This window comes from Nomascus leucogenys, chromosome X (assembly GCF_006542625.1).
Source record: "Nomascus leucogenys isolate Asia chromosome X, Asia_NLE_v1, whole genome shotgun sequence".
Classification (NCBI taxonomy): domain Eukaryota; kingdom Metazoa; phylum Chordata; class Mammalia; order Primates; family Hylobatidae; genus Nomascus; species Nomascus leucogenys.
Genome location: NC_044406.1, coordinates 47,793,901 through 47,811,045, shown reverse-complemented (window position 1 = coordinate 47,811,045; position 17,145 = coordinate 47,793,901). Strand labels below are relative to the sequence as shown.

Genomic DNA, 17,145 nt, shown 5'->3' with positions numbered 1-17,145 from the left:
AAACCTTTTGGTTATTAAACAGGAGCATCAGTCATGTTGTGGATTTTCAGTTAAGAACAAGTTTCTTTGTATAAGGGAAATGAGAATTCCAACATACTTGTCCCCATCTGTGTTATTGGCCCCAATTACTTTGCCATGCTGTGTCATTTATATATGTCAGCACCACACAGGAACCGTTATTGTCTATTCAGCATGATATTACACTCCCCTTAGGAATGTGAGAAAGGAATCTCTGAAATGCTCAGAAATTAGGACTTAGCATTTATACTCCAAATGATGAGGAGAAAAAGAGGGCTTTAAGAAACAGGCATGGAGGCCGGGCATGGTGGCTCACGCCTGTAATCCCAGCACTTTGGGAGGCCAAGGCAGGTGGATCACTGGAGCTTGGGAGTTTGAGAACAGCCTGGGCAAAATGGTGAAACCCCATCTCTACTAAAAATACAAAAAGTAGCCAGGTGCAGTGGCATACACCTGTAGTCACAGCTACTTGGGAGGCTGAGGTAGGAGAATCAGTTGAGCCCGAAAGGCAGAGGTTGCAGTGAGCCGAGATTGCACCATTGCACTCCAGTCTGGGTGACAGGAGTGAAAGCCTGACTCAAAAAATTAAAAATTTTAAAAAAGGAAACAGGCATGAAAATTGTATTTAATAAGAAACTGAGGCAAATATTTTTAAGATTGCTTCTAATAACATAATCAATTAGGATAATTTTGGGAGGAGATGCCATAAAAGCTACTATGGATCTCTGAGTACCAGAATGTCAAATTTGGTATTACCTGGCAAGCTGTTCAGATGCGTCTTCCATTAGTTCAGAACTTCTCCGTTTTTCCTAATGTGATTCATCCATGATTCTTCAGAGTCAAATTAATAAAGTTGAAATGCCTGCAGGGCTGCCACAGGGTTGGTGTATTTGTTTCCAATATTGTTGCATGTTTGTGGCCTCTTCAAAGGCTGAGTAGTGAGATCTAAATCAAGACCCCAAAGACTGAGGTGCAACATAGTAAAATACAGTGTTACCGCTTCTAGTGTCTTCATGCTGAATTTGAGGCACCTCATTTAGAATGTTCTTACTTTGTAAAGGAACATTCTGCAAAATGCCTCACTCTTTTTACTGCTTCATTTAGGATTATTTGCTTTAAAGATAGTGTCAGCATTCTAAAGACATCATGTTTGGAAACTCCCAGGAGTCCCCTTGCTGTCTTTGTTAAAGCCCAGAAATTTATTGGAGTACTGATTCCAGTTTTGTTCTTTATATCTTAAAATGGATGTTGGAGATTAGAAAAGGTTTGAAGGACAGTACTGATGGTTATTAAAAGATAGAATAAACATTATATAAGGGCACATTAAAGAAGTCACAGAGGCACTTCATTTCTGGTATTATGGCAGAATGGAAACCCTAACTCCTCATTGAAATAAGTAAAATGCTGAATACAATATGCTGTGCTCATCTGACATGGAAGTTAGAAATTTGTAGATCTCCTGGATGTTGCATAGACATCTCAAACATAACACATCCAACACTAGACTTCTGATCTTCCTCAAGGCCGCTATTCCAGCCGCCCATGTTAGAAGATGGCAACTTTGAAAAAACTCAGAGTCATGCTCAACACTACCAGACCCTCATTTGTTTTGTCAGGAAATTCTGTTGGCCCTGCCTTCAAAACATATCCAGAATTCAACGCTTCCCACCACTTCCACTGCTATCCCCTGGTGGGAGCCACCATTGTATCTCTAGGCCAGATTACTACAGTAGGCTCCTGATTTTCCTGCTTTTACTCCTGCCCCCTACATTCTGTTATTTCTTAGTGCGTCAGTGAGAGTGAGCCTTTCAAATGTAAGTCAGATTTTAGCATTTCCCTGCTCAAGACCTTCCAACGGCCCCCCTTCTCACTGACAGCCAAAGCCTATGTCCTTGCAATGTCCTGTGAGGCTTTACGTGACCTGCTCTGCCAATAACCTCTGTAACCTCATCTTCAATTTTTTTCCTTGCTCACATTGTTCCGGCCGCTTTGGCCTCCTTGCTATTTCTTGAATATACCAGCAGACTTCTGTATTACAGTCTTTAGATCCATGTTACTAGGAGTGTTTGCTTTTTTTTTTCGAGATGGAGTCTCACTCTGTCGCCCAGGCTGGAGTGCAGTGGGACGATCTCACCTCACTGCAACCTCTGTCTCCTGGGTTCCAGCAATTCTCCCTCCTCAGCCTCCTGAGTAGCTGGGATTACAGGCTCACACCACCATGCCCGGCTAATTTTTGTATTTTCAGTAGAGACAGAGTTTCACCACGTTGGCCAGGCTGGTGTGTTTTAATTTCTACAGCTGGAATGTTTTTCAGTTATTTTTCGTCATCACTGCATTGTGGTCAAAGAATGTTGTTTTATGGTAACAATCCTTGAGACTCACTTTATAACCTAGCAAGTGCATGGTTAATATCCAAAGATCTTCTAATTTCTGCTTGAAAAGAACATGTAGTCTCTAAAAGCTATATGCAGTGTTTTACATATGTCCACTAGAATAAGCTTAATTGTGCTCCTTCTTTTTTGTTTGCTTAATCTATTATTCACTTTTAAAAGTATGTTAAAAATTCTCTATTCTACTGGGCACTTATCTTTGGTTCCTGTCAAATGTTGCTTACATTTTGAAGATATATTACTCAGTTTGTGCAAGTTTAAACTTGTTTAGCCTTCTGGATCTTTTAGCATTATGTAGTGACACTTATTTCACTGAGATTTATTTTGTTTAAGGTTTTCTTTGATATTAATATAGTTATAACAGCTTACATTAGTATTTGTATATATCTTTATCTTTCAGTTAGAGTTTTCTTTATTCTGACTTTTTTCCTTTTTTTAAATTTTAGATTCAGGGGGTACATGATTTTTAATTTTTTTTTTTTTGAGATGGAGTCTCACTGTGTTGCCCAGGCTGGAATGCAGTGGCGCAATATCAGCTCACTGCAACCTCTGCCTCCTGGGTTCAAGCTGTTCTCCTGCCTCAGCCTCCCCAGTAGCTGGGATCACAGGCGTCTGCCACCACACCCAACTAATTTTTGCATTTTTAGTGGAGTTAATTGACAAACTTGGTCCATCTATGTTTGTTATAATTTCTTTTTAAAATGTTTTAACTTTATTATATTATGGCTTTCCATTTGTCCCACTTTAACAGTTTTCCTCTTGGTTTCTTTCTTTCCTTCTTTTGGGTTAATAGTTTTCTTCTTTTTGTTTTCTTTTTAAGTTTTTTCTTCTACTTGTTTGGAAGTTATATAGTCAGACCAATGTTTTTCAGACAATTTTCCTAACTATATTAACACTCATACTTAATGTAGTCTAAAGTTTATCAATATACTATCTTTCTACTAAAAAATACAAAAGCTTTCATGCTTCAGTTGTGAGCACCCTTCTTCCAATCTGTAAACTATAAAAGTATTTCAAGTTTGTATGTTTCTCAGACATTATTAATTTTGTTTTATTCTATTGTTGATGTTGCTTAATTTTCTTTAAAGTTTTGCCAATATCTTTGTTCGCTGTCCATTCTTGAATCTCAGACCTTTTATTTGTAACCATTTTCATTCTACCTGAAACACACCCCTTCCTCCAATCTGGGTCCTAAACTCTGTACATTTGTCAGCTTGACAAAAGCATAGTTCTAACAGGTAACAAATTCTACTTAGAATTTCTCTTCCTCTTTTTTTTCTCTCAGAACAGCAAAGATATTATTCCCCTGTCTTCTGGCTTGTATTTTTATTGTTGAAGAGTCACTAGTAAGTCTAATTGTTGATTATTTTCAGAGTATGTATGATTTGCCTCTTGTTTTCTGAAAAAGAATTGCTTTTAGGAGCCCTTTTCTTTGGTATACTGCAGTTTCTCTGTATCTGGGTGAGAATTTCTTTTTTATTTATCCTTCTTTGGACTTGTTGGGTTTCTTGTCTTCCAACAATGCTGGTAAATCCTCAGCCACTATTTTTTTATACTACTTAATATTTTGACACCATCTTCCATGTCTTAACTACCTCCTCAACATATTTTCCAGTTTTTTATCTTTGAACTGCATTCTAGGTAATTTATTCAGATCTAGCAGTTTACTCACTCTTTAACTATGTCAAATATACTGTTTAATCCATTCACAGAGTTTTTAAAATTTTAATTAGTACATTTTTATTACTAGCAGTTATTTTTTAATCTACTTGATAATATTTTCAGTTTCTTTTCCCCTGCTCCTAGTTTTAATGACTTATTTTATTTAAAATATATTGCATAGTACTTTTAGATTCTGTGTATAATTCAACTATTACAAAATCTTTCTGGATTATTTTTTCTGCTTATTTTCTTTTGGTGCCTTGTTTGCATGTATGTTTTGTAACTTTTGACTGTGGGTTGCTAATTTTCCATGGAACTTTATCTGTGTGTAAATTATTTGAGGCCCAGGGGAAAAGGATTTAAGTCTACTTCTACCACCCTCCTTGACACTTTAAATTTTCTGCCCAAGGTTTTTCATATCATATGGATAGTGTGAATTCAGATGGAAAACATGAATAAAGATAAGCTTATTTTTTTTCCTTTTCTTTGTGACAATACTTAGAGCTGCAAAATAATGGAAAATATAAAGTTGTGGATGCAGCTAAAGCAATACTTAGAAGATGTATAGTCTAAATTCTTCCATTAGAAAAGAAAAAGGCTATATATGAATAAGCTAATCATGCAAAGAGTTAGAAAATTAAGAGCAAAATAAATCCAAAGAAGGGGTAAAAAGTGCATAAATCAGTGATATAGAAAATAGACACCCAACAAAGAGGATCAATAAAATAAAAGTTGATTCTTTGAAGAGACCTATTAAAGATACACAAGAAGTATCTGATAAGATTTTTCCAGAAAAAGAAACACCCCAAATAAATAAGAGATGAGAGCCAGATGTGGGGCTCACGCCTGTAATCCCAACACTTTGGGAGGCTAAGGCAGGTGTATCGCTGGAGCTTAGGAGCTCGAGATCAGCCTGAGCAACCCTAACTCTGCAAAAAATACAAAAGTTAGCTCTGTGTGATGGCACATGCCTGTGATCCCAGCTACTCAGGAGGCTGAGGTGGGAGAATTCATAGAGCCCAGGAAAGTTGAGGCTGCAGTGAGCCATGATCATGCCATTGTACTCCAGCCTGGCTGATAGAGTAAGACCCTGTCTCCAAAAAAATAATAATAAAAAAGATGAAAATGAAGATATAATTACTGATGCAATAAAGAATAATTAAATGAAAAGAAGATGCCATGAACATTAAACCAACAGTTTTGAAACATATATGAAATGTACATATTATGAGAAAAATATAATTCGTCAAAGTTAACACTGATTTAGTCTGGAAATAGAAAAGATGGGTAGTGCTTTAACCTAAAAATAAATTAAATGTCTAGTTTAATATTTTCCCTAAAAAAATCACCAAGCCTAGATCGTTCTACAGGTATGTTCTACATAATGTTCAAAGAATGGGTCACTTTATTTACATACAAACCTTTCTAGAGAATAGAAAAAAGTGTGATCACTAACTAAGGAGATTAGCAGTACTCTAATGCAAAAAACAGACAAGGCAGTAGAAGAAAGGAGCATCATAGGCCAGTCTCAATATTGCTTATAAACATAGATATAAAAATTCTAAACAAAATGTTAGCAAAGCATATCCTCCAACAGAAAGATAATATCACGTTGGGTAGCTCCAGGAAGGAAATGTTGAACAATACTAGACAATTTTCTGGAAATAGCAGATTAGGTAAATTATAACAAAATACAAAGAGACTAGACAAGTTGCACTGTATAGACACACACACACACACACACACACACACACACACCTTTAAAGCATTAAAGAGCCAGCGAGCTAACAAGATAGTGAAGAATCACTGGGCCAACATCTGGAAAGGATTAACCTACTTTTCCCTGGGTGGCAGGGGGAGTTGCTGACCACTGAAGACGCTCCTGAAGGCTGAACAGTGCTTTGGACCTAGTGCAAAGCTAGGGTGACAGGTCAAGTCCAGAGCCCCATGAAGTGTGTACTGATTTCTGGGGTAGTGTTTGTCAACTCCTTGTGCTGTAGGTTGGGCTGCATCTAAGGACCAAGGGTGAATGGCAAGAAAACTAGGCCAAATGTGCATTTCAGCCCAGCTTCAAATCCTCTCAGGTACTGAAAATGGAATAAAGTTATCTGGTACTGTGAGAGTCCCAGGCTGTGGGCAGAAGCCAACATAAATCCTCTCTGAGAAAGATATCATCTTCCTAGGATTCAAATGATTTCTACATGTTTTCAAGTGCAATGAGTGGCATTCAATAAAAAATAATCAGGCAAACAAGGAAAAAATGCATGACAACATGCTTGAGAACTGGTATACACAACAAAATAGACACAGACCCTTTATTTATTAAAAAAAAAACACAGAGGGGTTGCAGCTCACCAATATTCAATTGTTGATTAAATCATTGGGACTTGCCAATTTTTATTTTTATTTTTTTGAGATGGAGTCTCGCTCTGTCATCCAGGCTGGAGTGCAGTGGTGCAGTCTCGGTTCACTGCAAGCTCCGCCTCCCGGGTTCACGCCATTCTCCTGCCTCAGCCTCTCCGAGTAGCTGGGACTACAGGCGCCCGCCACCACGCCCGGCTAATTTTTTTGTATTTTTAGTAGAGACGGGGTTTCACCGTGGTCTCGATCTCCTGACCTTGTGATCCGCCCGCCTCGGCCTCCCAAAGTGCTGGGATTACAAGCATGAGCCACCGCGCCCGGCCAGACTTGCCAATTAATAAAAACAGCTGAAAAGCATGGAGAACTGTATTTATGAGGGAGGAAGTAAACAATTTTAGTTTATGATAGAGGGTTTGCATATTTGTAAATAATTTAGTGATATGTGAATCTTTTTATACCTTCTTGTATTCTTTTCCTATGATGCATTCTTTCCTGGAAGTGTTTTAAAATAGCATCTAGAGCCATCAATGTGGACTGATTTAAGATTTCACCTGGTGGAAATTAGGGAATTAGGCTTTGGGTGGCTCCTCCAGCAATAACACCAGACAGAAGCTCACATAGTAATTTAAATGTTTTGTATCGAAACTGGCAGAATATACTACAGTGTTCTTTATCTTTTATGCATTGTATTGCTGAATTGGCCTTACCAATAGCTTTACCAAATGATGGTGTTTAGTGATGAGTGTTAGACAGGATTGTGCCCCAGTTCTTGAGTGGATGAGGAAAGATTGCCATTTTCAGTTGCTCTTTATAGGGGAGACGTAAGGCACAATTAACTTTTAAAAAAATAAATGGGGTTTTTTTACAAGACACATTTTTCCAAGTTTTAACTAAAGTCCTCTGACCAATTTTTCTCTTTTTGCAGAATGAGCATGTTGATTACGTAGATGTTGGTGGAGCTTATGTGGGACCAACCCAAAACAGAATCTTACGCTTGTCTAAGGAGCTGGGCATAGAGACTTACAAAGTGAATGTCTGTGAGCGTCTCGTTCAATATGTCAAGGTAAGGCTGACTTTTCACCCAAGTGACTGATAGGGAAACATTTTATTTGAGAAAACATTTGGTTTGTTTTTAGTTATTTTTCTTTCAAAGCAATTGTAAAAGTAGGCTCTTGACTTTGAAGTAGTATTTGCCTTTCTTTTCTTGTTTTCTTTTTTCTTTTTCTTTTGAAAAAAATCGCTAATGTCTCCTGGAATCACTGCAGGATATTATGACTCAGCTTGGCCTTCCTCCCTGTCACCCTCAGTGGCCCTCACAAGCTATCCTCACTCCCGGAGAGTAGGAATGGGAGGCTCTGGGTTCCCTCCTAATGCATTTGAAGGCCACAGGGGTGGGGGCGGCAGGTGCCTGCAACAGACATGTACATACACACACACACACACACGCATGCACACTCCCCTCCCCCAGCTACAGGCAATCCCTGAGCAACCTAGGAAGCAACTCTAGAGCCCCAAGGAACACAAGAGTTTGAGGCCACTTCTTTAGCCTTTGAACTGGTTATTCATCCTCATTCTTACCTGGCATTATTTGGAATGCTTTATTTCCTCTGTACCTGGCCTTCACTCTTGGGAAGTCTAGCTTGTTTGTGCAGTTTCCTACTGTTTAAACAAGAGATTATTTAAACTCTAGCCACTGATATCCACAGCTCTGTTGCCAGTGTTTTTCTTTCTCACTGAAGCCAAACATGGAGTGGCTGGAGTCTGGAAACATGCCTTGAGAAATCAAAGTTCCCATCTGACATTGCAGCCTACTTCCTAGAGCTAGTGTCACTGAGGAAGGGGTCATTTACTCATTCTAATGTCAGGATTCCCACACCAATAACCACATCACTTCTCAACAAATACATCCCTTCCCCTACTCCACCTCGGGCAATAACTGTGGGTCCGGAGGCTACAGGGCTTTGGGTGTGTCCTGGGAGTTGAGGATACTTGTGACATATGTACACTGATAACCAATCAGGAGAGACCAGAAACCTTTGTAAACTCTGATAGCCACGTGGTTTGAGATACTTGGGATAGTCTGGTGGTGACAGATGTGAAAAAGCAAATCCGTAGTCTTTTTATTCTTTTCTTTTCTTTTTACCTTTAAGCTCTGTTGGACTTGAAAATCAGTAGTCTTTAGAAAAACTGTGGGTTCAGAGGTCAAGGGAGGAATGAAAAAAAGTGTAAAAAATTTCACAAAGTATTTAGGAACTCTGGCTACAACAGGCCATGATCAAAAAGGAAAAACCCCTTTGCTTCCTCATTTTCTCTTTTCTGCACTGCACATTGTTTCCATGGACTAGTAAGTAATAACAACAGTGAGAATAATAGCTGCTAACATTTATTAAGCACTTTTACCTGTATTCTCACATTTAATATAGGGAGAGAGACCAAACCCTTTGCGCTCAACTACTAATTAAACAGTCATGTAAATTCACTCTGCACTCCAACTGGGAAGCAAATGAGTGTGATGATTATCTTGGAATCTGAGCCTCTGATAAGATTCAGAGGCTGAGAGGTTTTTAGTTTACCTGGAGGCTAACAATAAACAACAACTAAAAGCTTTTTATGCATGAACTCATTAAATCCTTACATCCACCCTGCTAGGCAGGCATTATCATCCCCATTTTACGGATGAGAAACCAGAAGTTCAAAGAGGTTAAAGTGACTTGACAAGGCTATAAAACCCCTAACAGTCTACCTAACCCCTGAGTGCATGCTCTTCATTATCCCAATATATGGCCTAGAAAATGAAACTGAGGACTCTGAATGGAGATGTGCTGGACCTCCAATGTTTGTTTGGCCTCACACACATCTATAGTAAGGTATCTCACTGTCAATATCACTGAAGCCTGGGTCATATGATGAGGAGATGCAGTCATTGAAAGACCACTTTTTTTCTACTTTCTTACTCTTCTTCCATTTTCATGTTCCTTTTATGTACATTTTAAAAACTGGGAAAAACTGGAAAAAACTGGAAATTTACAAGTATGTCCTCAAGCTAGGTACCTGCTAGTCTCCTGGCCACACCCAGTCTAAAACTTGATATTGTGCTGGGTGTGGTGGCTCACATCTGTAATCCCAGCCCTTCGGGAGGCCAAGGAGGGAGGATCATCTGAGACCAGGAGTTCTAGACCAGCCTGGGCAACATAGTGAGACCTCTTCTCTATGAAAAATAAAAAAATTAGCTGGGCATGGTGGTGCACGTCCTGTAGTCCCAGCTATTTGGGAGGCTGAGGCAAGAGGATGGCTTGAGCCCAGGAGGTCGAGGTTACAGTGAGCCATGATCATGCCACTGCACTTCAGCTTGGGCAACAGAGCAATACCCTATCTCAAAAATAAAAATAAAAAATAAAAAAAGTAAAACATGATGCTAAGGTGATAGTTTGAAATTGGCACCCATAGGCAGCTTTTTAAAGTAATTTAGCTCCTCATTGTTCTTGATGGAGATAAGGTGGGGTTAAAATGATAAAGTTCTGTTTGAGAATTTTGACTTTGCCTGAAAGTGATCAACAGATCATGACATGCTATCTAATCTTCCTAACAGGACCTTACAAATTACATATCTTAAGTGTCAGACTTTCTGATGTCTCTGAAATTTTCTGGGCTTTACTGGGAACCCTGCTTTCTAGAAATCCAGATGTAATTGTTCTGTACTTTAAGAAGGTGGTCCTGCTGCAAGCTTTAATAGAGGATGAACTAATGGAAAGACTTAAGGAGATGATGCATGTTACATTAGGTGCCTAAGTAAGGAAAGAGAAATGTTAAGAGTAGCATCCAGGGTCCCTTTTTTGATTTTGTTGCTGCTGCTGAGTCCCGCTGTAAAGTTAGGTCCACACTACCCCGATAGTCCCGTTCCTAAAGAAAAAACAACTTCAGCTTTCTAGAGGGGAGAACTGCTCAACTCTACCATATTTTTCTTTCACAAAAATACTAATATGGCTGCGCTATTGCATAACCTACTGGACAAAGGCGTCTTGCCATGGCATTGGACTTGGTAGCCCGAGGCTGCTTTCAAGAATGTAAGGCAGAAAATAAAATAAAAACAAAAAAAGAGGCCAGGCGCGGTGGCTCATACCTGTAATCCCAGCACTTTGGGAGGCCTCGGCGGGCGGATCATGAGGTCAGGACATTGAGACCATCCTGGCTAAGACGGTGAAACTTCATCTCCACTAAAAATACAAAAAATTAGCCGGGCGTGCTGGCAGGTGCCTGTAGTCCCAGCCACCAGTTACTTGGAAGGCTGAGGCAGGACAATGGCGTGAACCTGGGAGGCGGAGGTTGTAGTGAGTCAAGATCCTGCCACTGCACTCCAGCCTGGGCGACAGAGTGAGACTCTGTCTCAAAAAAAAAAAAAAAAGAAAAAAAAAGAAAAAAAAAAAAAGAATAAAAAACAACCAAACAAACAAGAATGCAAGGCATTGTTAACCTCTGGATCTTTGCCGTTGCATGGCCATGCACATCAACACAATGGTATTATTAGACCATAATTATTGCATATGCAGCATGTGGCAGGTGTGTGCTAAAACACATACCGTGCCTACACTTTGGACAACAAATGGCACCTTTAAATCACAGCCACTGTGGTTGATCCCTCAAGGTCAGTACCACTCCCATAGTAATAATAATGACTACCTTCCCTACTGAGCTCCTAGTATGTTCCAGGCCCTGTGCCAGGGCCTTCACCTCCATTATCTTACTTAACCCTCACATGGATCCTAAGTTAGGGGTTATTGTGCCATTTCACAGAAAGAGTCTGAAGTTCAGAGGCCCAGTAACCTGCCTAAGAGAGTAAGGGAATTCAGATTAAGGTCTTTTGACTTTATGCTGTCTCTTGCTAGTCCAGATTCTACTGTCAGGGACTGTGGACTCCAGGAAGCTGCCTTACAGTTTGTGCTTGTCCTGGCTCTTTCTGGCAGCTCTCTTCTGATGGTCATCCTGTGTCCTTCATTGTGTCCCCATATGCAGTGCTGGTGACCATTTTGCTCAATCTTTTGGCCCGGAAGCCTGAAAGGGCAGTGTTAACTACCTGCTATGATACAAGCACTGTGCCTTGGTTGTTGTTTGATGGATGCAGTAACTGGAAAACAGCCATTTAACTGTCAGAAAATAAAGATTGAAGGTCTATTTTGAATTTTAGTACTTATTTTCAAATAGCTACACATTTAAGATGATAAGCATCATTCTTTTCATTGAATACTTAATCTCATCAAATGAAAAGATGAAAAATAGACATACATGTCATTAAATCATCCTCTCACATACTTTAACCTTTCAGGGAATACATATTTTCACCCAAGGTAGACAGCAATGTTAAGGCAAAAAAAGTAGTGGGTTGGTTAAAGTTTAGTTTATTTGATCTGAATGAGTGCCTTTTTGCTAGTGTTTTCCAATACATCATATCATTTCTGGAATGAGAAGTACTCATTGTAGTAGATATTTTTATGATTATCAGGAAACTATATTAGGGAAAAGCAGGAAGATATTTGGTTCAATATTCCAGATAAGATGGTTAATAAATTGTATACTAAAAGTAGCTCTACTTATTTTAAAATATCTTAACTCTCACTGTTTTTCTCCACTTCTAGGGGAAAAGTGGGTGTTTCCCCAATGTGATAGTGTATTCGGTTAATAATGCAAATTGTCTTTGTGACATTTTCTGCATTGCTTTGTGACAACTTCAGCTTTCATAATCTAATACAGTGAATATTCGTTTCTGTAAATAACACTGAAGTGAAGAGGAAGATTGCCATTTTCTAGATAAACCAATCAGTAATCTTTGTGGCCCAGATTGCTTCAGCTCTTAAATTTTCCCAATGCGAAAACTTAAAGAATGTTTAAATTGTTTAAACACTGTCAACAGTCTGTAGCACATCTAGTCGCAGCTTACCCTAGGATGGTTTTTACTATTCACCAAGAAACTACTCGTTACCTTTGTTAGATTGTGTTTACAGTGCAATTTTTGACAAGACAGTGTATACTTCCAAGCCTGAGCCTCTCAGATGAATACTGAGGATTCACCTTAGTGGTGTTTCCTCTACCTGATCCCTTCCTTTTCTGAGACTATGCCTATCTACTATGTTCATAGAGGATTCACATCGATATGCTAAATTCACTCATTGCTTAATATTTATATTTATGTATTTGATAAATATGTAAGTATTTGCAGAGCAAAATCTACTCTGTACCAGATATTGTTCCAGGCTGCAGATAGAGTGGTGAACAAATGATCAAAATTTCTGCCCTCATAGTCCTTCTAATCTAAAGAGAGAAGACAAGTAAACAAGAACAGTAAATAAATATTAGCTAACATTTTTGCCTGTATCCTTCATGAATCTTGTGAATAGAATCCCTCTTCTAATTCTGGTTTAGTAGATCCTGATTCTTATATAATAGGTTCCTGACTGGTTTCTACAGTGAGCGGCTTTTATGAATTTTGTGAATTTGACATGGTTTTATTGGGGAGATTATATCTGATCTGTGAAATTAATATAAATTAATCATATCATTGTGAACCTTAAAGGTAGATTCTTAAATGGCATCAGCTAGATATTTTTACACTTGATCTTAGCCAAAAAGCCAAGAAGCAGTAGCTAGATATGTTTAAAACATTCTCTTTATCTGCTGGACGTGGTGGCTCATGCCTGTAATCCCAGTACTTTGAGAGGCTGAGGCAGGAGGATTGCTTGAGCCCAGGAGTTTGAGACTAGCCTGGGCAACATAGCGAGGCTCCCATTGCTACAAAAAAAATTAAAATATAATTTTAAAAATAAATAAAGTAAAACATTCTCTTTATCAATTCTTCTCTTCTGCATGGCATAAAGGAAGCAGCTGGACCTGAATGCCAAGTGGATTGATTCATTACTTGCATTAGTAAATAAGATGCTCCATCATTATGAGTGTGTTTCATTGAGTTGTGGAGATCTTTTGTTAAATTTTGCAGTGCTATGTCTTGCAGAAAAAATGAAAATGTTGGATTCAATTTTTTTTTTTTTTTTTTTTGCTTTCCATGAGTTTCCTGCACATCATAATGCAGGTAGGGTGAGGGGTATGGAGAGGGAGAACTCAGCCAGAAGTGGAGCAAGGCATTTTGCAGAGGCTATTTCAAAGGAGAAATTGACAATTACAGGCATTCTCACATTCTTCCTGCTTTTCACATCCTCTCTAAATAAAAGTAGAGACTATAAATACATACCACCCATTTGTTTTTAGAGAATGGTGTGATAAAGATTTATTTAAAACAACATAGGCTTTGCTGACAGTAACAGCTCAACAATATTTTTTTTTTCTTTTTGTATTGGTTCTATTCTTCCCACAGCCCTTTACTCCAGGTTTCTATGCCAACAACTGAAATCAAAGGCTTTTCACAATGTGCATGTTCTGGAATACTACGTAAATTTTGTTGTAGCTAAGAGGGAAACTTGGTTTTAGCCAGCAGGCCGTGTAGAAAGCAGAGTTTGTCTTAATGCTTACCAGATATAACCCCTCACTTCTAATAGAATTTGACCCATGGCTTATAATAGAATTTATTTTGGATATGGGACATTTCATTTTAAGTTTCTTTTAGTACCTTGTCCATACCAACTCACAGAAGATATTTCTTTTGTCTTCAAAGAAAGATACATTTTCACTTCCAACCCCTCTCAGAAGGAAATGCAAGAAGCAGAAAGTGTTAAGTCTTTGTAGGAATGTTGCTTGTTATATATTTGCCTCCTTTCTTTTAAACACCTAAATTCATCCCTCCTGATTCCATGCTATTAATATTGCCTTCCATCTGTAATGTACCTATACGTGTTTTACCTCACTTGAGCTTCCCAATGGTCCTTGGAGTAAAAAGCATTATTTTTCCCAACTCAGAGAACGTAGGAGCCAAAGTGTGGCTTTCCAGCTCTGAGCCCAGTGTTCTGTGGGTTACATCACCTTGTTTTTTATTCCAAAGTTAACTTGTGAACCCTTCTAATAAACTACTCCAAGATATGACAAAAATCACTTTATCCCAACAGGCTCTGAAGTTGTAAGATGCCACTTTGGAAACAGGGACTCCTGTGGATATGGGGGTGACCGTTCATGGGAGCTGTATGTGACACAGTTCATATTTCACAGTTCACAGTTCACAGTTCACAGTGGTTGTACATGGGAGCTGTATGTGGCACAGTGGCTTCTCTTCTCTTGCACCCTGAGCTGTAGTCTGAGAGGTCCTCTGGCCTTCAGTGAGCACCGGCAGCTAAACAGCCCCCAGTGTGTCCCAGTTAGGCTCAGCAGGCTGAAGACCACAGATGGATTATATTATTTTGTTAAAATACTAAGTCTGGAGGTCTAAGGCATGATTTGAAATTGCTGGCTATATATTATTTTTGTTAAATGATCCATGTAAACTTATTATTCCAAGTATGGCCCAAGTATTGGCCAGTATTTTATGTTATGCCATTATATCCTGCCTGATTTTAAAAATAACAAAAAAGGAAAAGATTTAAAGTGGTTCTTGATAAGTATTACTAATTTGGATAAGTCAGGGTAGAAGATAGAAAAACAAAACAAAACAAAACAAAAACACCAGTTAGGTAAGGACAAGCAAATGGTTACAGGCTTGTGCTCATTATAAGAAATTCTGTTTTTATGATAGAAATGAGGTAATACAGGAGGGATTGCTTTCTTCTCTCAATTACAATTCTGAGTAGGTTTTAAAAGCAGAGAGGCTAAAAATGTTTACATATTTTCAGTTTGATCTATCCAGTATAAGGATATATGAAGATAGCTGGTAAAAAATAGTTTTTAGTAACTTTCATTCTTTTTTCCCCCCTCACTTTGAAAAGACTTCATTTGCTGCTTGTTCCCAGAGAACTTAAAGGCAGAATTCCTCTTAAAGCTTTGCACTCTTTAGAGAGCTAGGTCAGCATTAGCCATCTCCTCTCAGAGGCTTCTTCTTCCTATAAACTCTCAGGGTTACATCTCAGATTTGGTTTCAAAAATATAAAGTTCCTACTCAGCGACCACCCGATATATAGCAAAATAAGTTAATTATTAGATTTTTTCTTAAAAAATGGTAAAGTACACTAACATAAAATTTATCATCTTCATCATTTTTAGGTGTACACTTAATTCAGTAGCATTAAGTACATCCACATTGTTGTGCTACTGTCACCACCATCCATCCAACAGAACCCCTCTCATCTTCCTTCCATTTATTTCTAATAGGGACTAATTCACTACAGGAATTGTTTTCTAACCATTCATTGAGAAGTAACCTAGCATCACCCTCCCACTGGCAGCACAGAAAGGGGGTTAAGTCAGACACAAAGGATTTCTCTCACACTCAGGCTGAGGGACTTTGTGATCACACATAATCACGTAGGGCCTCAGCATTTGGGTTAATGGCCAAAAGAACTTTGCGAATGGAATTAAACATTATATGAGCAGCTTCCTCAAGAGAAATTGCTCTAGTCTCCATGATAACTGAACTCCTGGAGGTTCTGGCCTTTCAGGTTAAAATGTAGTTGCCTCTCAGAGGTTAAAATTTCCTCCTTCCTCCTTGCTTTCTACTTCCTTCCTATTTCTTCTCAGCAACCCCTGTCCTCACCCCAGTGGCATGCACATTACTCCAATCAAAAGACTCAATCATTGATCTTTAATTTTCAAACTTTTGCAAAGTAGCCTTCTAACAGTTGAAATCTTAAACAGCCTCTAACGTCCAGTGAATCCCATATCGTCCATTCTGGGCACTTCCTGAAGAAGGGAAATTCAGTTGTCCCATGATCACATGTTGAGCCAGCTAGAAAACCTTTTCTGTCATTGCCTCATCCTGCTGCCTAATAGGATCGATGCTGCCATGTAGCCCTCTGTATCACGTGCAGACTCAAACCTTTTTCATTTCTATGTCAAATTCAATGAACAGATACCTTTTGAAAACCTACTGGGCCACAGAGTTTTGGTAAATGACAGTTATTCCTACTTTAGAGATAAGAGAAAGTTATAATAATGAGAGTGGTTCAAGGTCCTACAGAAGTGAGAGAGAAAGAGGGACAGGCATAAAAGCCTAGTTAATTACTAACCTTTGCAAACACAGAGCTTCAAAAGACAAATAATGATAATAATGTCAATACCTGATATTTGACAGTCCAGTACTATTTTCATAGCACTTCATTTTAGTTTTTGCTTTGGGTTTGGGTTTTATGCAACCAGAAGGAGAAAATTCTTGATGGAATCACAGAAAGCTTGAGAGTTAATTATAGTTCAATGTAGTGAATGCTTTGATCCTGAAGGCTGTGAAACTGAGTCGTTTTCATTTAGAAGACTTCTCATGTCAGGTTTTTCAAACAAAAAGAATGATTAGTAAACTATTCTATTACCTTTCATTCCCATAGCTCTCCTGTAATTTGTAAGACTCAAATGATACACACTGAACCTCGGGCTGAGATTTAGTTTTGTATATTTGCCAAAGTACACAGTAGCCTAGTTTCCATAGCCATATCTAGCAGATAAATGTCTCTGAAAAAAAAATCAGGCTTCAGAGACAATGGGAGGAAATCACTGTGGCTCACACTTGCGGACCAGCAGTGGGTGACAAAAGTGGACCCTGGGACACAGACATGGGTGCAGTCACTAATTGATATAATTATTTGAGCATCCACCACTCGAGTAGTCCTGAGTATCTGTGACTTTTCCTAATCTATAG

General features: G+C 38.7%; 1 protein-coding gene across 1 annotated transcript in view; it reads left to right on the top strand.

Moving 5' to 3' along the window:
- Window positions 1-17,145, top strand: part of MAOA (monoamine oxidase A) — an 82,949-nt gene that overhangs the window by 24,072 nt on the left and 41,732 nt on the right. Inside the window, exon 3 of the mRNA XM_003271020.4 lies at window positions 7,357-7,494. Within this exon, the coding sequence (XP_003271068.1) occupies window positions 7,357-7,494 (138 nt within the window). The remainder of the gene's footprint in view (window positions 1-7,356; window positions 7,495-17,145) is intronic.